Raw genomic sequence first — 24,998 nt, forward strand, 5'->3', positions numbered from 1 at the left:
CACTAGACTGGGACTCAGACCTGTGGTCTAGTCACAGCTCTGCCACTGGCCTGGGGGGTAGCTTTGGACAAGTCACCCCAGTGCCTCAGTTTCTCCACCTATAACTGGGGCTAATGATCGTGACCCTGAGAGTGGAAAAGTGCTACGTCAGAGTTACTTATTATGGCAGTGTGGAGGTACAGGCCCCCAGGGGCTGGTACGGGGGTAGGGAGAGGGGGGAAAGCTGTGCCAAGGTCAGGTGAGGGGTTCAGAGAACTCAGATCGTTCCCTTGAGCACTAATAAGCATGGGCGTGAGGGGGATGAAATTAGAAACAAGCCTCAACTGCAGCGGGCAGCTCTGGGCTGCCCCAAAGCACGAGCACCAGGGCCAAGAGGGCTGGGGCATCCTTCATGCGCCCCTGCAGCTGGGCTCGTGGGCCCCAGTGGCAGCAGGGGAAGAGAGGGTGGGGTGGTGCCTGTCATGCTGCACAGGGCCTCCCTCTCCCTCGTTGTCTCCTGAGGCGGGGGACGAGCCTGCCAGCTCTCTTGGGAAGGGGCCCTCTCTGCACCGGGGAGGGGAAGAATGCTGGGGTCAGCTGCTGGGTTCCATGAGCCCCAGCTAGCAGGCAGTGGAGATGGAGCAGGCCTAGCTACTGCCCCCACCAGCCTGTGCCGTTCTCACTTGCACCCCCCCCTTCCCTGGAGGAAATTTCTACTAGAACTCTGGCCTTGGCGGGAGAGCCCCCCCACTCCCACCCCAGCTGGGAACTTTGACCATGTTACAGCTCACTGACCCCCCCACTACAGCTGCTGCCTGCATTCAACTACTAGGTCTGGGCCTGCAGACCCCTGCTCACTGCAGGCCCATGGGGGTGGGGGAAGAAGTCCCTGTGACTATGGGAAGGGGAGCTGTCCTAGCCGCTGCGGCCTTAAACTGCAGCCCACGCTGGCCAGGGGCCCTGTGCTCAGACTTATCAGTGCCTAGGGTTGGCTCCACCTTGCTACAGAGCTGTGGGGTTGCCAGCTGCCTAATCCCACAAATCCAAACACCCTTGCTCTGCCCTCCCCCGCCCCCAGGCCTTGCCCCACTCACTCCATCCCCTCCCCCTCTGTCGCTCGCTCTCCACTACCCTCACTCACTTTCACGGGGCTCTTGGCTAAGCTTGGGGCAGGGCCGGGGGTGGGGTAAAGGAGAGGATGTGGGGTACAAGCTCTGGGAGGGAGTTTAGGTGCAGGAAGGGTCTGGGGGTGCAGGCTCAGGGAGTGGGTTTGGATGCAGGAGGGGGCTTCAGACTGGGGTTTGGGTGCAGGAGGGGATGAGGCGTGCAGGCTCTGGCCACGCGGCGCTTACCTTGGGTGGCTCCTGGTCAGCAGGGCTAAGGCAGGCTCCCTGTCTGCCCTGGCCCTGCACTGCTTACAGAAGCAGCCAGCACGTTCCTGGCCAATAGGAACTGCGAGGGTGGTGCTTGCAGGCAGGGACAGCACGTGGAGACCCCCTACCCCTCCTCCCAGGGGCCGCAGGGGCATGCTGGCCGCTTCCCAGCGCGGCGTGAAAGCAGGCAGGGAGCCTGCCTTAGCCCCACCAGATTTTAAGTGCTTAAAATCTCCTGGCTTGGCTTCAGTAGCCTCCGGAAGCTAGAGCCTGATTCCGGGAGACTCCTAGCAAAAGCAAGAGGGATACAAACCCTATGGAGCTTGGGAGGAGGGCCCACCTCAGCCCACTGTGGCATCACAAAGAGACCCCCTTTGCTGTAGGGCAGTGAGATCCCTGGCTTAGCCCCCTGGAGTTAGGGGATTGTGATCTCCCCACACTGCCCCTAGGTTCATCCCTCCCCCTTGTCTGCAGACACTGAGTTGTCTTAATTGCAGACCCCAGCTGGCTGCTGGTCTATGTCTGAAGCCCCTCCACTCTAGGGTTGCCAGGTGGCTGGTTTTCAGCCGGAACGCCTGGTTGCAAAGAGATCCTGGCGGGTCTGGATGGCACTGCCGACCAGGCCATTAAAAGTCCGGCTGGTGGTGTAGCGAGGGCCTGGCGTTAAGACTGGCTCCCTGCAGCTCCTGGAAGCAGCCGCCAGGTCCCTGTAGCTGCTAGACGCATGGGCTGCCAGGGAGGCTCCATGCATTGGCCCAGCCCTGAGGACTGGCTCCGCAGCTCCCATGGGCCAGGAACTTAGCGCAATGGGAGCTGCAGGGGTGGCAGCTGAGGGCAGCACACAGCGCATCCCTGGCTGCCCATGCGCCTAGAGGCTGCAGGGACCTGGGGGCTGCTTCCCAGGAGCTGTGGTAAATGCCTCAGCAACCCTGCATCTGAACCCCCCTGTCCCAGCCTGGAGTCCCCTCCCACACAAACCCCTCACCCCCTCCCATACCCCAACCCCCTGCTCCAGCCTAGAGCCCCCTTCTGCACCCCACACCCTTCATCCCTGGCCCCACCTCACAGCCTGCATCCAGAGTCTATACCCCTCTTCCCACCAACCCCAGGCCAGAGCCCCCTTCTGCACCCCACACCCTTCATCCCTGGCCCCACCTCACAGCCTGCAGCCAGAGTCTATACCCCTCTTCCCACCAACCCCAGGCCAGAGCCCCCTTCTGCACCCCACACCCTTCATCCCTGGCCCCACCTCACAGCCTGCATCCAGAGCCTATACCCCTCTTCCCACCAGTCCCAGGCCAGAGCCCCCTCCCTCACTCCAAACCCCTCATCCCTGGCCCCACCCCACAGCCTGCACTGCCAGCTGGAGCTCTTGCACCCCAACCCCCCTGCCTCAGCCTAGTAAGAGCAAGTGAGGGCAGGGCCTTGGAGAAGGTGGGGCAGGGGCATTTGGTTGTGTGTGATTAGAAAGTTGGCACCCCTACTCCACCCATGGGTGCTGGCTGAGGCCCCTCCCTTACCTGGAAGGGAAGGTGGCTGATGTGATTGCAGAGCCATTGGCCATTGCCAGGAGCTTTCAAAGATAATCAAGGGGGGTCCTGGATGATCGGAAAAAGGCTAACATAGTGCCCATCTTCAAAACAAGGGAAGAAGGAGAATCTGGGGGACCTACAGATCCATCAGCTTCACCTCAGTCCCTGGAAAAGCCGTGGTGCAGGTTCTCAAGGAATCCATGTTGAAACACTTGGAGGACAGGAAGGTGATCAGGAACCATCAACATGGATTCACCAAGGGCAAGTCATGCCTGACCAACCTGATTGCCATCTATGAGGAGATAACTGGCTCTGTGGCTATCGGGAAAGCAGTGGAGAGGATATATCTTAACTTAAGCAAAGCTTGAGATACATCTCCCACAGTATTCGTGCCAGCAAGTTAAAAATGTATTAATTGGATGAATGGACTAAAGTGGATAGAAAGCTGGCTAGGTCATTGGGCAGTGATCACAGCTCAATGTCTAGTTGGCATCAAGTCGAGTGCCCCAGGGGTCAGTCCTGGGACTGGTTTTGTTCAACAGCTTCATTAATGATCTAGATGAGGGGGATGATTTCACCCTCAGCAAGTTCACAGCTGACACTAAGCTGGGGGGAGAGATAGATACTCTGGACCCTATTGCTGCCCTCCAGTGTGACCTAGACAAATTGGGCCAAAAGAACTCTGAGGAGGTTCAACAAGGCAAGCGCAGAGTCCTGCACTTAGGACAGAAGAATCCCATGCATTGCTACAAGGTGGGGACTGACTGGCTCAGCAGCGCTGCAGAAAAGGACCTGGGGATTACAGTGGACGAAAAGCTGGATATGAGTCAGCAGTGTGCCCTTGTTGCCAAGGAGGCCAACAGCATATTGGGCTGTATTAGTGGGAGCATTGCCAGCAGATTGAGGGAAGTGATTATTCCCCTCTACTTGGCACTGGTGAGGCCACAGCTGGAGTATTACATCTAGTTTTAGGTCCCCCACTACAGAAAGGATGTGAGAAATTGGAGAGTCCAGTGGAGGGCAATGAAAATGATCAGGGGGCTGGGGCACATGACTTATGAGGAGAGGCTGAGGGAACTGGGTTTATTTAGTGTGGAGAAGAGTGAGGGGGGATTTGATAGCAGCCTTCAACTACCTGAAGGGGGGTTCCAAAGAGGATGGAGCTCAGCTGGTCTCAGTGGTGGCAGATGACAGAACAAGGAGCAATGGTCTCAAGTTGCAGTGAGGGAGGTCTAGGTTGGATATTAGGAAAAACTATTTCACCCGGAGGGTGGTGAAGCACTGGAATGGGTTACCTAAGGAAGGAGATTCCACCACTTCCCTAGGAGTTTAAGGTCAGGCTTGACAAAGCCCTGGCTGGGATGACTGAGTTAGGGTTAGTCCTTCTTTGAGCAGGGGGTTGGACTAGATGACCTGAGGTCCCTTCCAACCCTGATCTTCTGATTCTATAAGCCCAGCCCTGCCCTCTTGGCACTCAGCAGAATGAGCCAGGTATATCCACACTGCAGCCCAGGGAGACACGTGCTAGTGCCTCTTACGTTAGTCTGAGCATGGCAGAAGGAGTGCCTAGCCCCCTGAATACAAGCCTGGCTGAGCTCCTGGGTCTGAGCCCAGCCCCAGCATCCACTCTGCTCTTCGAGCTTGAGCCGAACTAGCACCTGCCCCGCTTGCCAGATTGGGAGGACTGGTCCCAGCTGCAGTGTAGACAGGCCCTGCCCTGCCCTCCTTTCCAGCTTCCACCCAGCTAAACTGGAGCTTCAGCCACAGGGGCCCTGCAGCCCTGCCCCCACCCTGCCTGCTCATGTGACCTAGATCGAGGGAGAAGAAAGGAGACCAAACCGGTGTGCGTTTCAAGTGAATACATGAGGCCGTTTTATTGAGCAGCATGAGAGATGTAGACTAGTAGGAATATTTGCAGTTCTAGAGAGTATTTAATACCAGCTGTACTGTATAGGAGTAACTGTGCATCTATACAGAGGGGGTGGGTCTGTTTGCACATCCGGGCCAGCAGCTACATGGTCAGCTCCTGTAGGAGAGAGCCGAGGGTTAGATGGGGACTGCAGGGTACAAGGAGGGGAGCACAAGGGGTTTTCTCTGGCATCTCTACAGGAAGGCCCTTGCTTAGTGCTTTTATGCTTTAAGTCACCCGTTTTCAGCATTGTTACACAGGACAAGGCCTGGGGGACACCTGGCTGGAAGGTGAAAGGGCCCCTGGTGGGAGGTGGAAGGCCCCTATCCATCAGATCTTGGCCTGGCCTTAGAAGTACCTCCCCCTACAAGCCTTCTGCTCATGAGCAGAGCTTCTCTCGGCAGGGGAGGTTTAGTAGTTCAAGCTCTGTGCTCTGCTAGGAGGTCCCAAGTTCTAATCCTGGCTTGGCCAGCTACTGCCTTCTTGGGAGACTTGCCTCTCTGCCTCAGTTTCCCCCTCTGAAGTTGGGGCATTGCTTCCTCAGATGGAAGCTAGTCTGTGACTGCATCTGCACCAGCAGGGCAGGATCGTATGGCAGGCGGCCAGGCACAGTGCTCTTACCATGATGGCGTTGACTATATCATTGTTGTTGTGTCTGAGCGCCCGCACGGCTTTGGGACGCGACACGTTGGCCTGGGCCATCACCAGCTCGATATCTCTCACCTCCAGGCCAGTCTCATCAACCTGGGGAGGGGAGGAGGAAATCATCATGCTCCAGACAGGGAGGGGACACAGTGCCACCCCCAGACCCTGCTCACACCCCAGCACCAAATGCATTTGGAAGGGGAGGGAGAAGAGGAATTGGCTCCAAAGGCAGGAGCGTTACCACTTCATCCTGCTGGTCACTTGGACAGACCTGCCCTGGACAAGGGTTGGCCACTGCCCAGGTCTGTCCCCTCAAGCCAGACTGAGCTAGCCAAGCCCACTCCTTGGCCACCTTTCTGCCTCCAGGTCTGGCCTTAGGCACAGCTATGCAGCCCTAGGAGAGCGATCTTACCTCTAGAGATTAGAGTCCAGTCTTCATACCCTGGGGTGCACTATAGCACTCACTGCTGCTCCCTAGTGGCTAATGCGGCATCCTGCCTTCTTCCCACTGATCCCTGACAATGCCCCAATCTGCACTGACCAGTTAGGGCTGTCTCCTGCCCAGGTAGAGACTAGACTACTTTCTCCCTCCCGCTGCTCTAAAGGACAGGAAGGAAGCTAGCTACCTAGGAAACTGGGATAGCTTCCAGCACCCAGGCAGGGCAAAGGCAGACAGTAGCGTGCCGACAGCATCCAGCCAGCTGAATGAGCCTCCAGTGGTTTACAATGAAGACGGGCACAAGAGTTCTCTCCCTTGTGGCTGGTTCACGTCTCCTCCTAACCTCAGGAACATGTAGGCTGGGCCCAGCGACGAGCTGCTGGGCACTAGGGATGGGGCGGAGTCCAGGACCAGACAATGGACTGACAGCAGGCGGTGAGGCAGCAGTCACCTGCCCAAGGGAAGGCCCAGGAGCTCCGCTGTACTGGCTACACCCGAGGACCCTGGAGGGGGATGAGGTGTCACCAGCTAAATCTCTTCTGCCTCCACCCCCAGCCTGACTCTCAGCGCTGAAGCTGGCACCTAGGGAGTGTTGTGGAACCAGACTGCTACTGCCCCCAGCTTCCTTCTTCCAGCCCTTACCTCCTCCTCTTCCTCGCTCTCCTCTTTGATCGTGAGGGCCGGGGCCGTCTCTGTGATCAAAGGCGAGTGCTCCATCGGCACCTTGAACTTCTCCGCGGCTGCCTTGTGCACCTGCTGCGACAGGTCTTCGATCTGCAGGGACAGACCCAAGTCAGGAGGGGAGGCCGGCGGAGACTCCAGAGAGCAGGCTAGTGATTTGCCAGCCGTACAAAGGACTGGGTGGAGTGAGAGCAGGGGGAACCTGTCTGAAGTAGAGGAGAGCTCCTCGCCTGCCTCCAGCTCCGAGGACATGGATGAGGGTAGGTCATGGGGAGCACCAGCTGTGCACCAGTGCCCCCGGGAGCCCCATGGTGCAGACCAGGCAAGGAGAGAAGAGTTGTTTGGGGCAGGGGGTTGCAGCAGGAAGACTCCTGTGCCCAGACTCATCTCCTAGAGGAGGGGGAGTCCATGGGTGGTCTAAGCCTAGACTGAGCAATGCACTGTACTAGTGAGGACCCTGTCGCGCAGGAGCTGGGTGGCAGGTGCTGACCCAGTTTTCCTTCTCTACAGCTCTCAGAGAACAGCCCCATTGGGGCTGGGAGCGAGTGATTGATGGCCAGGCTAGTGCCAAGCCCCGAGTGGCGGCTAGTCAGGGATCCTGTTTACACCAGGTGCTAGACTCTGGCCAGCAAGAGCCAGTCAGATTCCAGGCCTCCCAGCAGGACCCGAGCGGCGGCTCGTGGGAGTCCCTCACCAGTTCGAAGTCAGGCTTTGCCCGCCTGGGTAAGCGGCTAGCGCTGGGCCACGGTGCAGTGGCAGGTGAAATACAGCAGGCACCTGCCGAGCACTGGAGTCCCAGGACACATACAGCAGAGGGGTCGGGGTGCCCCCAGCCCTGCAGAGCCTCACCTTGGCCTCGCCAAACACTATGTAGATGTCGGAAGCCGGGCTCTTGAACACGTCCGGCTTGGTTATCACAAACAGGATGTTCTTGGACTTCCGGATCGTGATCCTGGTGACGCCGTGAATCTGACGCAGCCCCAGCTTGGACATGGCCTGCAGGGGAGATGGATGGACATGTTACAGTGGCCTCAGGCAGCACCAGCCACTGCAGCTGGAGTGACGGAACGGGGACCCTGGAACAAAGCCTCATGGACAAAGGCATGGGAACGGCCTTCAGTCTTTGTGCGGTGACCTGTCCGAGGCCTTTGGCTGGTGCAATGAAGTGCTGATGCCAGGACAGTCACCACGGCTGGCTGGCCATTGGTTTAGTCTCTGATCAGCAGGGTCTCCAGGGATGCTGGATGGCCTCCATCTCAGAGTGCAGGTTGGGTTGTCTGGGGCAGCACAAGCCGGGGAAATCCATGGGTAGCGCCTGCTGGCCCATTCCTAGGTCTGCTCCTTGGAGATGCTAGACTCATCTCGCACAGACCAGGGATGTTGTGCTGAAACGGGCCATTGATGGGTGGCAGGAGACACCCACAGCTAATGGTCACAGGGCCAGTCTCCCATCTCCCACGTGAGCTCTGCCCTGCCAGAGAACCCCCCGCCTCTGGGACTTGCATTATGCCTGGTGCCACTTCCTTGCTCCACAGGGATTTTACAAGCCAGGCTGGGGAGAAGTAGGCATGTGACCCTGCCCTGGCAGGGAGAGGGGCAGGTAGCCCAGTGAGTGTTCCCCATCCCGTGACATTGGGAAATGCCCTGTACAGCAAGGCCGGCCATCCAGACAGTCCAGAGCCCTTCTGTGCAGTGGTAGGTTAGCCCTGACTCCCACCCAGCCCAAAGGAGTTTGGGGATAGCAGGACAGGGCTAGTTGGGGCTGTGTGGACAGGACACAAGTGGTTGTACAAGGTGTTAATGGAGCCATCCCCAGGCACATGCTCCAGCGCCCCAGATCCTCCTTGGGTATCGGCCCAGCGGGCTGACAGAAGAGCAGGTGCTGCCAGAGGAGACCTGGGTTTGGGCCGTGCAGCTGCAGGAGGGCTGGGAGCAGCAGGGATGACAGGCCTGACCAGGCAGCACAAGCCGGAGCCCTGGGAGTCCACAGGCTCCTTGGGAGCCCAGCCCACCCCTCCCTGCCTCCACTCTGACCCCTGTGCTCTCTCCAGCAGCATCCTGAGCCGTCCTGTCGCTGGGGAATGGTGCCAGAGGCGACCCAGACACTCCCTGGGCAGACCCAGCAAAGCCACCTGCCACAGAGCCTTGTTCCAGGTCAGAGGTGCTTTAATCGGGGCTAATCTCCAGAGCCAGTGATGAACACAGACGGGCTTATCCAGCCCCTAATCCCCCTCAAACTGGTGGCTAGTCAGCCAGCCTGGGTCTCATCTCAGCCACAAGGGCTCCCTGTTTCTGCCTCCCACTCAGCTCCACAGCCCCTTGTGCCCTCACGTGGCTGAAGGGGTGGCACTGTTCCTGCTCCCCAGGAGGCCCTGGCTCACCGTCCGGCCCATGGCCTGGCCTGGTGTTTAAAGGCTCCCCACACGCTTACTCCAGCCAGTCCCCGTCTCTCCACCCAGCGGCTGTCCCTGCAGATGGAGCGTGAGGACTAGCTGCGCCCGAGGGGCTCTTGGAGGAGTTGTGCTGGGTGGTTCGAGGGTTAAGGTGTATCTCGAACCCGGGGTCAGTCGGTGTTTTGATCATTCTTTGGCCAATTCAGCAGCCCCCTCGCAGGAGCTGCTCCAAGCGGAGTCACCACCCAGGCAGATGGAAACAGGTGTCTGATGCAGGCCTGGCGCAGGTAAGAGCTTCCACCCGCTCCTCCAGCCCCCAGCGGGGCCCTGTTGGCAGCACAGTAAAGCCACCAACTCCCAGCCCCTGCCCCTAGAGGCCCTGCCCCGGCACAGAGCGAGTCCTGCCCAGAGACCCAACATGGCTTGGGACAGGCATTGCCAGGAGCCTGCAGTCCGAGGCCTCCCTCCCCCACTCCAGCTCCGAGTATCACAGCAGGAGCTCACCCGGGGAGCCAGACCAGAGGGGCTGTCCCAGCTGGCCCCTTCCCTGGAGCAAGGTGCAGCAACCCCATGTTCCCCTCCCGGCACACTGACCTTTCTGGCTTTCTTCTCACTCCGGCTCTGCTTGGCTTTGCTGATTGTTTCCTCCCCGGTGCTCAGCGAGTGCGTTAGCTGTGCCTGCAAAACAAGCGCCTGTAACAGTGGCTCCCCCATGTCCCGGCATCTAGGGGGAAGAACGGAGCCATGCACAGGGGCCAGGACAGCCGAGCATCCGGCCACAGCCAGACTGGAATGAGGGAGGCTGGAGCAGTGCCAGAATCCAGCCCCTTCAGCAGAGCGCCAGGCTCTTTCGGCCTGAACAGTCACCCCCCGGATGGCGTGTCCGGCGGGGGAAACAGGCACAAATTAAACCATTTGCCCCAAAGCCAGAGAGTCTGGGCTAGACCCAGACTGGGTGTGTGTGTTGCAGTCCCCATGGGATCAGAGTGCCATACAAACATACTGGACACTGTGCTAGCATCCCAAGTTCTCCCGTCTCAGGGCAGGTAGGAATGACCTCAAATGTCATTTGCCGCCTTATGCCCCTCCCCAGAGACAGGTGTGATAGCCACTCCCCCCACCCCCGGTTTGTCTCAGGCATTCTGGGAAGGCTCTGGCAGAGATGTAGGTCTAAAGCCACCACAGGAAGAGCGACAGCAGCTTATCCCTGCCCGGCCCTCAGTGCTGTTAGCTGGGGAGATTGTGCAGGGTTTGCAGACTGGCAGCTCCGGGCACCAGTGCACTGAGCGCGTGCCTGGGGCGGTAAGCCACGGGGGTGGTGTGCCGGTCGCCGTGAGGGCAGCAGTCAGGCAGCCTTTGGCGGCATGCCTGTGGGAGGTCCGCCGGTCCCGCAGCTTCGACGGCGGGTACGCTGAAGGCACAGGACTGGCAGATCACCCGCAAAAACGCCACTGAATCCGCATGACCAGCAGACTGCCGAAGGCCGCCTGACTGCCATGCTCGGGGTGGCAAAAAACCGAGCCGCCCCTGTTTGCAGATCACTGTAAGGCACAAAGCACATGCCCGGTGCCTTAGGCTGGTTCTCAGACCCACCCTCCAACTATGAATTGCACCTGGAGAGCTTCCCTCAGGCGCTTTCCTCCTGGCAGCCAGCACTGCCCCCCAGACCGGTCTGGAGCCCCACCCTGAGGTGGGGGAGACAGTTCGGCTGTGTCACACGCAGAGGGGCAGATGCGGCTCCTGCTGCAGGAAGGCTGTTCGGTTGCACGTAGTGCTAGGAGAGAAGCAGCAGGCGTGGCCGCTGGCTCGGCTGCAGCCCTGTTCTCTAGCTCAGAGTGAACCTGCGTCTCCCTCAGGCCACCACCACCCTGCTAGGCTCCAGCTGGGCCTGCCCCACTCGCAGATACTGCCTCATGCCACTGTTTCTGCCTGCACCTCGGGCCCCATGCCCTGGAGAGCAGGATCTCCCCAGCCCAGCTGATCCGAGCCAGGACCCCCAATCGATTCACACGGGGGGAAGCTGCCCACTGGACGTACTCCTCTCCTGGAGCAGAGCGGCATTGGAGGGAGAGGGGAGGAAGCCAGATGTGGCTCATTGTCCTTCTGCATTGCTACGAACTTGGGGGGGGGGGAAGAAGATAAATCTGGGGATGACACTGGAGCACTGTCAGACACTGCCCCAAAGTGTCTCCAGGCCAGGGACAAGGATACCATTGCCAAGGGCCATCCTGCAGCCAGATCACGGCAGGGATCACAGGGCACAGCTAGGGACAGCTCCCAGTCCAGGGACACCTGGTGACTCTGGGAGCTGTAGGAAGAGGAGTTCCAGGGCTACAGAGGCCACCTTCCAAGGTCTCTTCGCTCCAGAAGGGTGCTCTGATACCAATGGGGGGTGGAGTCACCCATTGGTAAGCCCTGGCACCCTGCCCCAGATTTATCCAGGCAGAGGGAGCAATACGACACTCCGCCTCCCATCTAGTTATATAGCTGGGGTGGGCCTGATGCAGAGATCTGGTCACAACCCCTTGACGTGGATTTGGGGGGGGGGGGGGTGCTCTTTTTTGGATGCCATGTACTTGGGCTTCACAATCCCATCGCCTGAGGCCGGTTTTTCCCCAGAGCTGGGGCTGTCGGCTGCCGAGTCACTGCTGTCCTGTACCCCAGGCCTCCCCTTTCCCAGCAGGGGGCTGGGGAGCAGATTAGTCAGGCTAGTTCAGTCACTGTGCCCAGCCCCTGCACCGGGCCCCTCAGGCTGTGTGGGCCTCTCCCCGGGCAGCCCCGTACCTGAGTCTGAGCTGTCCGGGGTTCGGAGATGTCCGGCTCCTCCAGCTCCGGAATAGACTCATCGTTGCTCTCCGAGTCGTTACAAGAGCCTGGGAGGGAGAGGAGACCATGAGTGCCACGGCTGGAGCCCCTCAACTGTCTAACCCATCCTAGCGCCCGGGGCGAGGACACTCAGTCCCTTCCCCTCCCGGCACCGAGTCTCAGCCCCGATGGCCGCGGGAAAGGCCAGTTGCACATGTAAATTCTTTCCCAGGTTGAGGCCACAGTACTGCTTCCCTTTCGACAGCGGCCCTGAAACCATTGCTCGGCAGGAGGTGCGGGGGCATCCAAGGGGCAGGAATGCAGGACAGTGGGTGGGATGCACCTGGCTCCGTTCCAGGAGGGACTTGTCCCTAGGTGCTGGACATATGTAGCGTTATGGCCAAGCTGGACAAGTGGTGGGAGGGGAAGGGACACACCCAAGGTCACCCAGTGGGTCAGTGGCAGAGCCAGGAGACCTGTGCTCTGTTCCTAAGAACCAGCCCTGTGTCCTGTTCATGGGCTGTGCTGTCTGTCTTGCATTTACACAGCCCTTTCCATCTCCGGTGGATCCCGACTGCTTTAGCAGTGAAATGCAGCCACCTCTGGGGTGGAAGGGGCACCTATTTACCAGCAGCATTAGCTCATTGTCACCTGTCTAACGGAGACATTCCACATCGCTCACGTACTGGGACTCCTCAGATTGGCGTTTGCTCAAAGTTACCAAGAGAGAACCCTGCTCCTGGGACCTTTGCTACCCAGAGTGCTTTGCGCCCCTCATTGAGGGAGGCCATGTGACTTGACAGATGGGGCCCAGGCCATTGCCCTAGACACTCGAGTGGTTTCCTGGCTCCATCAGTGACCTTGGGCTGCTCACTGCCCCTCCCATCCTTTGTCTCGTCTGTTTAGACCCAGTCCCTTGGGGCCAGGACTAAGGCCCATCTGTTCCTTACGAGGTAAGCTCTGGCACTCCTGGTGTGGACAATCCACTCCCGAGTGTCGTACTGACCTAACCCCGGGTGTGGACCTGGGTAGGCGGAGGAAGGAATGTCCCTATTGACCCAGCTACTCATTCTGGGAAGAGGGGTTCCTACCCCAATGGCAAATCCGTCTGTCACCGTGGTCTGCGTCTCCACTACGGTACCTGTAGCGCCTGGTGCCTAGGGCCCCTAAGCTGTCGGGCCAGACATGCTATGGCTGTGTTGCTAAGCTGGGGCTCTAGCCAGCGGAATGGCACGTCAAGGCCTTGGTTTGCCAACCCAGAGGCAAGAGCACCCTGCCCCAGTGAGTCACTGACAGACAGACGGGTTCCTGGACATGCCAAAGCACCGAGAGCTGCTCTGGGCAAGAGCAAAGCCTAGGACCCGGGATGATGCTACAGGAGCCGTCCTGGCCAGGGAGGGCCCCAAGGGTCTCCTGCCACACCCAGGCTCACCACATTTGATGCCCAAGATGCCTTCTCAATTCTCAGCCACCATCCTCTTCACTGAGGGGGGTTGGGGTGGGAGCCACTGCTCAGAGCTGCAGGGGTGTGAAACTCTGCAGCCTCCCACCCACACTGGGCCTCTGCCCCAGCTTTTGGTTACTTCCTGCACTGGTGGTGTCCTTCGTGGGGCTGGCAGCCCCCCCCCCCCAGCACAGAGTGGGACGGGAAGCTGGGTACATGCCCCATGCTAGGTAGGGGCACAGCCACATCCACCCTCATTTGCTTGAATATTGCACCATCGTGAACCGGGGCCTAGAACCCCACTCACCCCTCAGGGATTTAGCATCCCGGTCTGAGCGGAGATCGGCTCCTCGGCACAGGCCCCAGGCCCAGGGAGCCCGTGGTGTGGGACTGGGAAGGGCTAGTGATGCAGACCTAGGTTTTATCTGGGCCTCCAAGTCAGTGCTGGGAATTGCATGGTGAGAAGCTCTGAATCCAGCAACGCTTCCTTCCCCTCCCCCCGTGTGTTTCAGTTCCCGCTGGACAAGGAACGGGCCTGTTTGCGTAAGAGGGGAAATGGAAAGCTTTGAAAGCCCCACCGTGCAGCTGGTCCGGAGGGCAGCGCAGCCAGCCAAGCCGCTCTCCTTTGTTAGCTGCACTCAAGAGGGTTTGCTTTGCAAGAGCTCCAGCTGGAGCACCCCTCCCCCGCCCCACGGCACACTCAGCCGTACAATGCAGGAGGCCGCGCCGGGCACGCGGCCCCATTAGAGCCTGGTCAGATGCTATCCGGCAGCTATTACAGGAGCCCAATGTGGCTCTGCCGATTGGCCGGGAGACAAGGATTAGATCAGCCTTCCTGCTTTGCAGGCATCCACAAGCCAGCTCCTAGGGCAAGTGCCATTGCCCCGCCCTGCCCCCTGGGACGGAGCCTGGCACTGTTACACCTCGAGGCTGGCTGTGGTACCCAGTAGTCCCAGGGCCAGGGGCCTGGCTGGAGGAGGTCAGGAGAGCTCCATTGAGATCAGTGGAACCATGCTGATGAGCAGTGGAGGATTTGTAGGGTGTTTTCCCCAGAGGTTCTGCAGAGACACCCGCCTGCCGCAGGAGAGCTGCTGTGCTCCGGTGAACTAGCAGAGGGCGTTGGAACAGGAGAGGCTGCATGGAGCTCAGTAGGGTCGGGGAGGAGGCCGTTCCCCTTCCTCCCACCCGCAACACCTGTACCTTTATGGTTAACTTCACAGCTTCTCTGCCCCACCAGCGGCTTGTCCTCCAGCAGCGCCATGCCAGCCGCCTCGCGCAGGCTCTCGATCTCCGGGCAGCGGTAGGGCAGCTCGCTCTCGCTGGAAGAGCTTGATTCCGACTGGATGGAGCCGCGGTGGGCTCGCCTCTCTTCTGCGGAGGCGGAACCCCTCCCTCTGGCGTCTTTGTTCCCCGGGAGCTGGGGCCTCCCTCGGGAATCCTGGGTGCTGAGGAAGGGGTCTCTGCATGGGACCGGGGACACAGAGCTCTCCAAAGCTGCAGGGGAGGGAGGAATTTCATTAGGCTGGGTTCCTGCCCCCCCCTTGGACATAGATTAGTGTTTCCAGAGCGGGGGCCCACTGCATGGGGACACATTTCTCCTCTCAGTGGCAGCACTGGGACCAGAACCCGGGGTCCTATTCCCAGTCCCCTGCTCCCCCAAGCCTTCCAGCTCCTTACAAAGGGAATCCAGCTGGAGCCCTCTTTTCAAGCAGGTGTAAATTCCTGCTCAAGGAGACCTACCCGTGGCTCTCTCACTGAGCTAGTATGTAGCCATGGGGGCTAGCAGCTCAAGCCACATAAGGACAGCAGCAGACCTGGGCTAAGAAGCGGAGAGTCACATCCTCACATTCCATCAAACCAATGAAATATCGGGCAGTTAGGAGAGATCCTGTCCTAGTAGCACCCACCGTCCGAGAAAAACAGAGCTTAGGCTGTGGAAAGAACACTTGGTTTGACAGCATTCCATCTAGCAAGGAATCACTGAACAGTTATGAGTGGGAAATCTACTGCCCTTGTTTTGCCTTTGTGGGCCCCACTTCTCCATTGTTCCTCTGGCTGGTTCTTTGATCGTTTCCATCTGTGGCATAACTAATTTTGCAAGATTTAAACCAACTAAGGTGGTGAGCTCTGATGGGGGGGGGTCAAGAATTGTTTTGTAATGGGCTGTGATTGGTGAAGAATACGGTTTGGTAGGACTTCCGTTGAAAACGATTGGTAAGGTAGAGCTAATCAGGACTCAAGTTTAACTCGATAAACTGAGGTCCAGAAGGAAGTGCTTTTGGGAACCAACTCCAGGATACAGCCCGTGCTCAGAGCTGCCAGCCCGCAACATCCTGCCAACCACATCGTGCAGGAAACTGGGGAAGCCCCCTCCCCCAACCTAATCCTGACTGGCCACCAAAGTGCACCTGCTTTCTTGGGAGTGGTGAGCACTGGGTGCTTAGCATGGGCATGCTGGTCGGTAGCTGTTCATCGAGGTTAAGGCGATTACTAGGTAAGGCCACTTCGCTGATAAAAGGCCCTGCAAACTCTCAGCCCTAGGAACTGGGTCTGGGTGAGGGGTGCCTAACTTAACCAGGCCCACAGAAGGGTAAAGGTGAAGTGCCCTAGAGCGGGGTTCTCAACCTCTCGTTGAGCGCTCCCCCAGCCCCATTGCTATAAAAATGCCATGGCCCACCTGTGCCATAACAACTGGTTTTCTACATATAAAACCCAGGGCCGGCATCAGGGATAGCAAGCAGGGGCAATTGCCTGCCCCCCCCCCCCCCAAGCTACATTGCTCAGGCTTCAGCTTCAGCCTTAGGTGGTGGGGCTGAAAACCCTGGGCTTCAGCCCCATGCAGTGAGGCTTCGGCTTTCTGTCCTGGGCCCCAGCGAGACTAATGCCGGCCCTGCCTGGTGGACCTCCTGAAGTCTGCTCATAGCCCCTCAGGGGGCCCCGGACCCCTGATGGAGAACCACTGCCCTAGAGTGTGAGTAACACTCGCACTCCCATGGCGACACTAGTTTTAAGCACATGAGTGCTGCTCGGGCTGGTGGGGGTACGGCCCCTCAAGCTGGAACTTGCACGGACAGTTTGAAGAGTGGACATCTGAGCTGGTACGAGGTGGTAAAGCTCCACTGAGATCAGAGACAGGACAGTTAACAGCAGCTGGAGACCTGGCCCTTTGTCCTGAGGTTCAACAAGGACAAGTGCAGAATCCTGCACTTAGGGCGGAAGAATCCCATGCACTGCTACAGACTAGGGACTGAGGGGCTAGGCAGCAGTTCTGCAGAAGAGGACCTAGGGGTCATAGTGGATGAGAAGCTGGATATGAGTCAGTGTGCCCTTGTTACCAAGAAGGCGAATGGCATTTTGGGCTGTATAAATAGGGGCATTGCCAGCAGATCGAGGGATGTGATCATTCCCCTCTATTTAGCACTGGTGAGGCCTCATCTGGAGTACTGTGTCCAGTTTTGGGCCCCACACTACAAGAAGGATGTGGAAAAATCGGAAAGAGTCCAGCAGAGGGCAACAAAAATGATTAGGGGGCTGGAGCACATGACTTATGACGAGAGGCGGAGGGAACTGGGATTGTTTAGTCAGCAGAAGAGAAGAATGAGGGGGGATTTGATAGCTGCTTTCAACTACCTGAAAGGGGGTTCCAAAGAGGATGGATCTAGACTGTTCTCAGTGGTGGCAAATGACAGAACAAGGAGTAATGGTCTCAAGTTGCAGTGGGGGAGGTCTAGGTTGGATATTAGGAAAAACTATTTCACTAGGAGGGTGGTGAAGTGCTGGAATGGGTTACCTAGGGAGGTGGTGAAACCTTCTTTAGGAGTTTAAGGTCAGGCTTGACAAAGCCCTGGCTGGGATGATTTAGTTGGGGATTGGTCCTGCTTTGAGCAGGGGGTGGGACTAGATGACCTCCTGAGGTCCCTTCCAACCCTGATATTCTATGATAAGTAACTTGTCCTGCCACGCACAGCATCAGCATCCAGCTGTGAGGACCACCAGGCCTGCCCTCTTGGGAAGGCTTCTTTAAGAGCAGTGATTAATTGGCTAATAATTCCAGCTGTTCCTTCATGTAGTGGCCTAGTTCGTTTTAGCAGAGCTGGCCTGCCTGCCAAGAGGCTAAGCAGAAAGGGCTGCCACCTTTGGGAGATGCCAGCATCACCCAGCACTAATGGAGTTCAGAGATTTGCAGAGGTCACTGACGTGGCAGAAGGGACATGGCCAGGGCAGGAGATAAGAGCCTCAAGGTCTAGGACCCCCTGGATGAGGAATGCAGCTGTTCCTGTTTGAGAGAAGCTTCCTCCCAGTCCAAGAGCTAGTGACCTTTGCAACGCATGCTTGAGATTGTCCATCCCTCACTATAGCCAGAAATGCAGCTCTCTGGAGTGGAATGAGGTGTCTACTAGCACCAGCCTGAGAGAGAGCGTCAAGGACACTCTCCCAGCTGAAGCTGCAGATTAATTTGATTGGAGCTCAGCTAGCCCATCACCTATTCTTTCAAGGAGCACCACGGGATCCTTCATGGCCCAAAGGAGTCAGGATATTGGTCTTGAGGAGCATCAGTTATGGGCACCCAGCAGCCGGGCAAGCCCTTTCCCCTGCGCCTTGGATGGGTGCTGGTTCAGTACCAACTTGGAGGGAAGGATGCTATCCACGGAGCCGTCCCTGTGACACATTTGAGGTAGTAGTGTGCTAACCACATCATGCCTACCTTGGGGTAGGTGGTTCCTGGCTCACATGAAGGTTACAAGATGCAATGAGAGTCTAGCCTGCTCGAGTCCTAAGTCCCATTCCTAAGTCCAAACACAGGGCTTGGGCAAGAACCTTAGAGCATTGCCTGAGCCATATCAGAGCAGAACTGGGGGCCTTCACTTGCCCCATGGCCAGGGTTTGGGCTTAGTCCCATTGGTGTATGGGGGAAGGTTAAGGGCTGGCAGCAAGGGGAGCTGGAAAACTCTTGTTCAGCCCCAGGAGCTGTACGTTTGGTCAAATGCACTGCAAGCTTCTCCCTGCTCTTCTGACTCAGTGACACTTTCCCAAGGGAGCAGGTCAGATGCCAAGTGCTTTAGAGAAACACGTCTCCATAGGACTAGGCCAGAACTGCTGGTGGAGGTTTGTGTTGGAGAAGCCTATCCTCGGAGGGCCCACCAAGACCACTGGCACTAGGTCCACTAAGCCTACACTGATATTGGCCTGTTCTGTAAGGGAGAGGGTTAGAGAAGCAGCTGCCTTCTACCCTCCCTGACCTGGGCAGACCAGGTCATTCCCAGCAGATGTTCATCCCCTAATACAGGGAGCAGGAGGGGGAAGAAGGGACGTTACCTTCTAAATATTTCCTGGAATCCAGCAGGAGAGATGGCTGGTCTTCAGCGTGAGCATCCTCTGCGACAGAGAGCGTGTCAGATGCGGGGAGCCCTGAGGTGTCTTTTTGGCCTTGGATAGGATCCTCTGAGCAAGGTGGCAGGAAGGATAAAGCAGGAGGCACTTCTATGAGTTCAGAGCAAGGAGGAGGGGAAGGTGCATCCTCCACAGTGGCTTCAGGAGAGGCAGGCTGACCTGGCTGGAGGGGAGCAGCTGCAAGGATGGGGCAGGGTTCTGGTGGAGGAGACTTGGAATCACTTGCCAGGGATACTGCCGAGGGCTCAGGAGAAGGTGCATCCTCCACAGTGGCTTCAGGAGAGGCAGGCCGACCTGGCTGGAGAGGAGCAGCCGCAGGGATGGGGCAAGGCTCTGGTGGAGGAGACTTGGGAGGCTGGGAATCACTTGGTAGGGAAGCTGTTGAGGGCTCAGGAGAAGGAGAGGAACGGAGTATCAATGGACCAGTTGCTTCTGTAGTTGGAAGCGTCTCATTCTCTCTGCTGCTTTCAGTATCATCTAATGGGATTTGGCTTTGCTGATTACCTCCGTCTGCTGGATGCTGTGGACTCTGCAGGTGTCCTGCTTGGCTGGCCTCTGGCATGGCCCCATCTACACCTGCCTCCCCAGGGCTCTCCCAGGGCTCTTCCTCCCTGGGTGAGATCCCCAGCTTGGCAGGCTCCTCCAGGCTCAGTGACCTCTGGTCCTGGTCTTTGGCAGGAGTTCCAGAGGAAGCCTGGATGGCCTCTTCCTCCAAGGGCCCTTCACTGTGCAGGCCAGAGTCTTCCTCTGCTGAGAGATCCTGTTCCTCTAGCACAGGGGTCACGGACTCACTGCTGCCCATGGAGGAAGTGAGCAGCACAGGGCTGGGCGTCACCTCTGCTGCAAGCAGCGTCTCACAGATGCTCTCCAGTTGTGCTTGTTCTGAGGCACACTCGGCCTCGGAGGATTGCAGAGTACCCTGGTCCTCGCTGGGCTGCTGGGTGGCACTGCCAGCGGCAAGTTCATGAGTGGGTGTTTCAGGTTCAGGCTGAACTTCGACCACCCAGTCTTGTGCTTCGCTGGCCCCCAAGGAGTCTGGGGTGGCCTCTTCCGAGGAGCTCTTCAAGACCCTCTCCTTGAGGCTGGCAAGGACACTTTGTGCTTCTGTCACCATCTGGCTGCTCACAGGACAAAGAGGCCCCACTTTGAGCTGGGAGGTCTGGAGGTTCCCGAAGGAGCCTTGTAACATGGCGGTGATTTGCTGCCGCTCACGAGATGCTGCTGGAGGGTCAGCAGGGTTCTCCACCAAGGCACCAGATGGCTCAAGCAAGCCAAGGCTGACCGACAGGCTTTCTGCAATGACGGCTTTGGATTCCAGCGAGTCAGGGCCCGTTTTTGTTGGCGCTGAATATTCAGCAGGACCCTCTGCTTCCTGGCTTGTGCTGGGACAGCCGTCCCCAGGCTCTGCGGGGGGCTGGTCACGAACAGCAGGCTCGCCGATGTAGATCTCCTCCTCAGAAGCTGTGAAGAGCAGCTGCTGATTGTTAGGCACTGGCACGTCAGCTCTTAATCTGCTGCGCGCTGAGCAAGTGGAACGTGGAGCTTCTCGCAGGGAGGAATAGTGCAAACACAAAGCCAGACTGTGCTCAGGGGGCTCTGGGGCCAGGCTGTGCTCTGCTGAAGACACCCCTGAGGGGCTGGGCACAAGCAGTGTTGGAGTCTCTCTGCTGCGGATGCCCACGTGGAGATATTCCGGTGGTAGGACTGCTTCCTTCAGCTCTGTTGGAACGTCCCCCTCTTGCTGCTCTGTCAACTGGCTCTCTGCTTGTTCGGGGGCGCCCAGTTCTCTCCCTGCCCCGGAGGATTTCGGCTCAACTAGTCTGGTGCTCTCTCCCGTGCTCTCCTCAGAGGCCATGAAGCTGGAATCCGTGTGCATGAAGGACTGTGTGGTGTCCAGTGGCTCTGGGGAAGATTCTCTGGAGGAAGCGGCCTGGTCGGGTTCCTCCTGTGTGGAATCTGCAGTGGTCATCTTATCGTCATCAAAACAAAGTGGAGGACTGAGCGCTGCATGGCCTGGTGTTCGCCTGCCTTCCAGGGAGTCTCCACTGGGCAGGTCATTGCTGAATGCAGAAGAGCTGCCTTCGGAAGCTGCCTCCACACTCTCCGCCAGCTCCACCTCCCTCTCTCCTTTGGGCAGGGGAGTTCCTCGCCGACTCTCTTCGGGCTGAGCCTCGGCCTCCCTCTCCTCGTCTGTGAGGCAGACCCCCTCTTCGGACGTAGCCTCAGAGCCGAGCGCTTCCTCTTCCGGCCCATCGCCCAGACCCTCACTCTGCTGCAGGGCGGCTGGCTCATCTTTTGCTGCTGCCTTCACTTCCAGAGGAAGTTGGGTGCTACCCACCCACTGCTCTTGGGTGGAGGCCCCCTTGCCACCAGGCAGCACATCATGGCCGGGCTGGTCTCCAGTTGTTTTCTTGTCTGTTTCTTCTGCATCAGTGCTCTCCATTTCCCCTTTGAGCACAATGTTCTCGCTGCAGCTTGTTGAGACAGAAGAATCTTGATCCTCTCCAGCACCACGCTCAGGCTCCCAGGGAGACTCCGAGCTAGCGGTTTCCAGTAGATTCATGTTGCTGTCCCTCAACTCAGGCAAGTCTGGATCCAAGCTGCAGACACATGGGGCCTGGAACACTTGAGCCCCTGGTTCGGGCAGGGTTTGGCCTGGAGCAGCTGCAGTGGGAGATTCCATTTCAAGTTGGTCTCCCAGGGGGCAAACCTGAGCAGAGACCGAATCTGTTGGGCTGCATGCCTCACTTCCTGATACAGAAGTGTCGGTGGCTTCCTCAGCAGATCTGGTCTGCAAGTCAAGGCTGACAGTGCTGGAACAGGGAGCTGGGGTTACCATTTCCACAGGTTCTCCCAGGCTCTCCAGAGCCTGAGCAGCCACCTTTGGCAGGGTCTCTCCCATCGCAGAGACGGGCGAGGCACCAAACTTGGATTCCAAGTCAGATTCTGCAGCCTCAGCCGTGAGCCACTTCTCTTCTGTGCTTGCCATGAGCTCCTCTCGATTCTGGTCTGTGCTGCCGTTCGTTTCTGCTGGCATCCAGCTGCCAGGAGAGGCAGGGCAGCTCTCGTCCAGTTGAGGTTCTCCTGAGTTGGAGTCTTTGGTCTCTCCTGTCCCTGAGCATGGCCAGACCGGCTCAGGGATGTGGTGGATTGCCAGGGCTGGCTTCTTGCCTAGGGCTTCTTGCCCCCAGGTTGGTTGGGTGCTCTCTGGAGCGGCTGTTGCCTGAGGGAGCAGGGAGAACTCAGTAGTGCTGAAGTACCTTTTCACATAGGTCTCGATCTCCGATTCTGAGCTTGCGTCCAGCTCCCCGCACTCCTGCCTGAAGAACTGGCTGCTCCCATCCAGTCTCCTCTGGAGTTCCTGCAGGCCTTTCTGCATCACGTGGAGGTCCAGGCTCTGGGATGCGGCCTCCCCAGGTGGGAGAGGGGGCTCTTGGGGCTGATCCACTCCCACAGCCAACATGGGCTCGCTCTGGCTGGCTGTGTCTAAGAGCACGTTTGGCTGCATCTCATTTTGTCCCAGAGGGGGCAGGGAATCCAGGCTTGCTTCCAAGGACAGCTCCCCTTGTTCCTCGTTGTTGTTTACTTGATCGAGAGAGGCAGCCTCCTCCAGCTCCTCGTCAGAGGAGGAGAAGCAGGCGATCAAGCACTCTCCTGCTGGCTCACTGTCAGCTCTGGCCACTTCAGGCTGTTCCAAGCTGGCGTCATCGGAGGCTCCCAGTCGGGCTGCGAAGTGACCTTCCCTCTTCCCTCCCAGAGAAGTGCTGTCCTGGTCTAGGAGCTCCAGGAGGTGCGTTTCAGACTCCTTCAGCTTGGTGCCCATCTCAAATACAGAGGCATCACCGGCTTTCCTGGCGGTAGGCTCAGCGAGCTCGGTGGGAGCTGGCTTCTGTTTCCATGGCAAGGGTATCACAGATCCTGTCCCATCCCCGCCTCTCCATGGTGCCACACACACTTCAGCAGTAGCCGACTGGCTTAGTGGCTCTGCATTCTCCACGACTACCTCCAGCCCGGGGAAGGCCTCGGTCTCTTCGTCTGTATCAAAGCAGGCAATCAGACACTCTCCTGAGTTGGGGAGCCCTTTCTCCAGGGCCTCCTGCATGTCTGACAGCGAGGACTGGTGCTCTAGGGAGCTCTCCGAGGAGGAGCCCGTATCCCCTGGAGAATCATCCGCCTGGTCAGATTCGGCTCTCGGAGCAGATTCCCCGGGGGATGGGGTGCTGTCTGGTTTCAGAGAGGGGCTCCAGCTGCGGCCTGCGGGCGAGACACTGCCACTTCCTGGGCTGTCTTCAGAGTCGCTATGTTCAGCCACTGGTGTTGCCTTGGGTTCGGCGAATGCTGCCGATTTCAGCATCCCCTCACTTTGGGCTGGTGGCTGCCTCTCTTCTGCCTCTCCCTCTTCCTCCTCTGTGGTTCCTTCCAGCTCATCCTGGTTACCCTCCGGCTCGAACCCGACCTCCACCTCTGTGTGGGGGACTGTGCCCAGCTCCATGTCCAGAGCCGAGAAAGCCGCGTACTCCTCATCGGTGTCGGAGGCATCCGACGACGTCTCCATCTCGCTCTCGCTGCCCGAGCAGGAGGCCCCCTGCTCGGAGTCCTCTGCAGCCGGCTTCTCCCCTTCCTGAGCCGAGGGGGTCACCACAGCGTATTGCTCGGTGCTGTACAGCCGCTCATCTGCCTCGCCGTTGTACGAGGCGGAGTCGGAGGACTGGGAAGTGTCGTCTTGGTAGGCGAAGGACTCGTCCACGCCCTCATTGATGGAGTTCTCCGACAGAGAGTGCAGGAAGGAGGCAGAAGTGCTGTCGTCTTCCTCCGTCCCGTAGACAACGTCGTTCTCCACAGACTCCCCCTGGGGGAACAGCGTGATCTCCAGCGACTCGGCCTCGAAGATCAGGCTCCCGCGAAAGGGCAGCAGCGTGGCAGGGATCATCTGGTCGTTGTCTGTGAAGTCTGATGGGAGCTCCGCCGAGGAGCCAGTGGTCTCGGCCTGCAGGCTGCTGGGTGTCTCTGCATCCGACGAGACGCTTGCCCCAGACACGCTGCTGGACTCTGACTGGAGGCCTGGCAAGGGGATGGGGGAGCAGGACAACAGGCTGGACTCCAGAGGCTCTTTCGCGGCATCCCCCATTCCCAGGTTGGCATCGGCTTTATCTGCGGTGAAGACTTCCACCTTCAGGAGCTGCCTGTCCAAGGGGCTTTGCAGTGGCTCTATTTCGTCCCCAGAGTCTCCTCCTGGCTGGGGCAGGTCCTTCTCCTGAGCTGGCAGCAGGTCACCTGGATCCTCCAGCTCGGTGATGTGAGGGACCCATGCAATAGAGGTAGCAATTTCAGAGTCCCACTCTTCTTCTGGCGTGGTCTGACCATCCCCTTCCTCCTCTGCTGGCACTGAAGGCAGAGCCGTGTTTCCAGAGGAGAGTCTGTCCAAAGACAGGTCACCTTCCTCCTCCTCCAGCTGCTCAGGAGACAGACAGGAGCTCCTGGCAAATCGACCCGGCTCCTCAGAAAGCTCCAGCTCCGACAGGGATTCCCCATAAGCAGTGGAGGCTTCCATGGTCTCCGACTCCGCGATCAGGTTGGGAGAACAAGACGGGGATGTGCTGGAGGTGCCGGAGGAGGCCCAGCTGCCCCCCTCGGCGGTGATGTAGGACCCCGACGGAGAGGTGGGCGGGGAGCACAGCCCTTCGTTGTCCAGATCGCTCTGCTCCTCGCTCAGGCTGTCCTTGGTGTAGGGGAGGTGCTTGAGGTGGGAGTAGACCGTTTTGATTGGTGTCGACGGGGCCGTGAAGTACAGGTCCGGATCCAGGACTGGTTTGACCTGTGGAGACTCCAAGGGCCCTGCCTCGGCCAGCTCATCGGGGGGATCTTTGGCAGGCACGGGAGATGGGGAAGGCACATCGGCCGTGGTTTCACCCTGAGAAAACAACTTCTCCTTTAGCGCCGCGCTCGGCTCTTCAGGCTCCCAGGGCAGCGGTCGAGGAGGCCGATAGACACACACTTGCCTGTTGTCTCTGGGTTTGGGGCAGGGAGACTCCCCCAGTGTGGCCTGGGCAGAGAGTTTCCCAGCAGCCTTGGAGCTGCTCTCTAGAATTGGATTTTCCTCGTCACTCGACTCCTCTCCGGCATCGACCACGAGGCTTTCGGTGCCAGCTGCCTCTGATGCGGGAGCCTTGGCGTCCAGCAGCGAGCTGTGCGGCTCCAGCCCTGCGTCTGTCTCGTCATTGATGCACTGGGTCTCCTCCCCCATCACGATCCTAGTGTCCAGCATGTCCACGCTCAGCACTTCCCGGAGGCCTTTGGGAGGCGTTTCCAGCAGCACCTGGCCGCACTCGCTCAGCGCAGCCAGGCCAGCGGGGGAGCTACCAACAGCGGTGTCACAACTGGCTCCTTCCGGCTGGGGCCTGTCCTCT

At 58.7% G+C, this 24,998-nt stretch overlaps 1 protein-coding gene across 1 annotated transcript; it reads right to left on the bottom strand.

Moving 5' to 3' along the window:
- Positions 1-4,728: 4,728 nt before the first annotated feature.
- Positions 4,729-20,536, bottom strand: LOC117871913 (NAC-alpha domain-containing protein 1-like). The gene is made up of 8 exons (XM_034759740.1): positions 18,517-20,536; positions 14,401-14,694; positions 11,736-11,824; positions 9,546-9,629; positions 7,408-7,554; positions 6,520-6,651; positions 5,415-5,537; positions 4,729-4,910 (listed from the first exon to the last, which is right to left on the bottom strand). The coding sequence occupies exons 1-8, from the start codon at positions 20,465-20,467 to the stop codon at positions 4,896-4,898; spliced, it is 2,835 nt and encodes a 944-aa protein (XP_034615631.1). The 5' UTR covers positions 20,468-20,536; the 3' UTR covers positions 4,729-4,895.
- Positions 20,537-24,998: the final 4,462 nt, after the last annotated feature.

The sequence above is a fragment of the Trachemys scripta genome, chromosome 2, assembly GCF_013100865.1.
Source record: "Trachemys scripta elegans isolate TJP31775 chromosome 2, CAS_Tse_1.0, whole genome shotgun sequence".
Taxonomy (NCBI): Eukaryota; Metazoa; Chordata; order Testudines; family Emydidae; genus Trachemys; species Trachemys scripta.

What these genes read in the sequence shown, in the direction of transcription:
- LOC117871913 (XM_034759740.1), bottom strand. Translation starts at nt 20,467, where the DNA reads ATGCACACGGATTCCAGCTTCATGGCCTCTGAGGAGAGCACGGGAGAG. An exon ending in TTCCAGGAAATATTTAGAAG is followed by an intron (nt 14,695 to 18,516) that starts GTAACGTCCCTT and finishes CCTCCCCTGCAG; the next exon opens with CTTTGGAGAGCTCTGTGTCC. An exon ending in AGAGCGAGGAAGAGGAGGAG is followed by an intron (nt 5,538 to 6,519) that starts GTAAGGGCTGGA and finishes TCCCCTCCCCAG; the next exon opens with GTTGATGAGACTGGCCTGGA.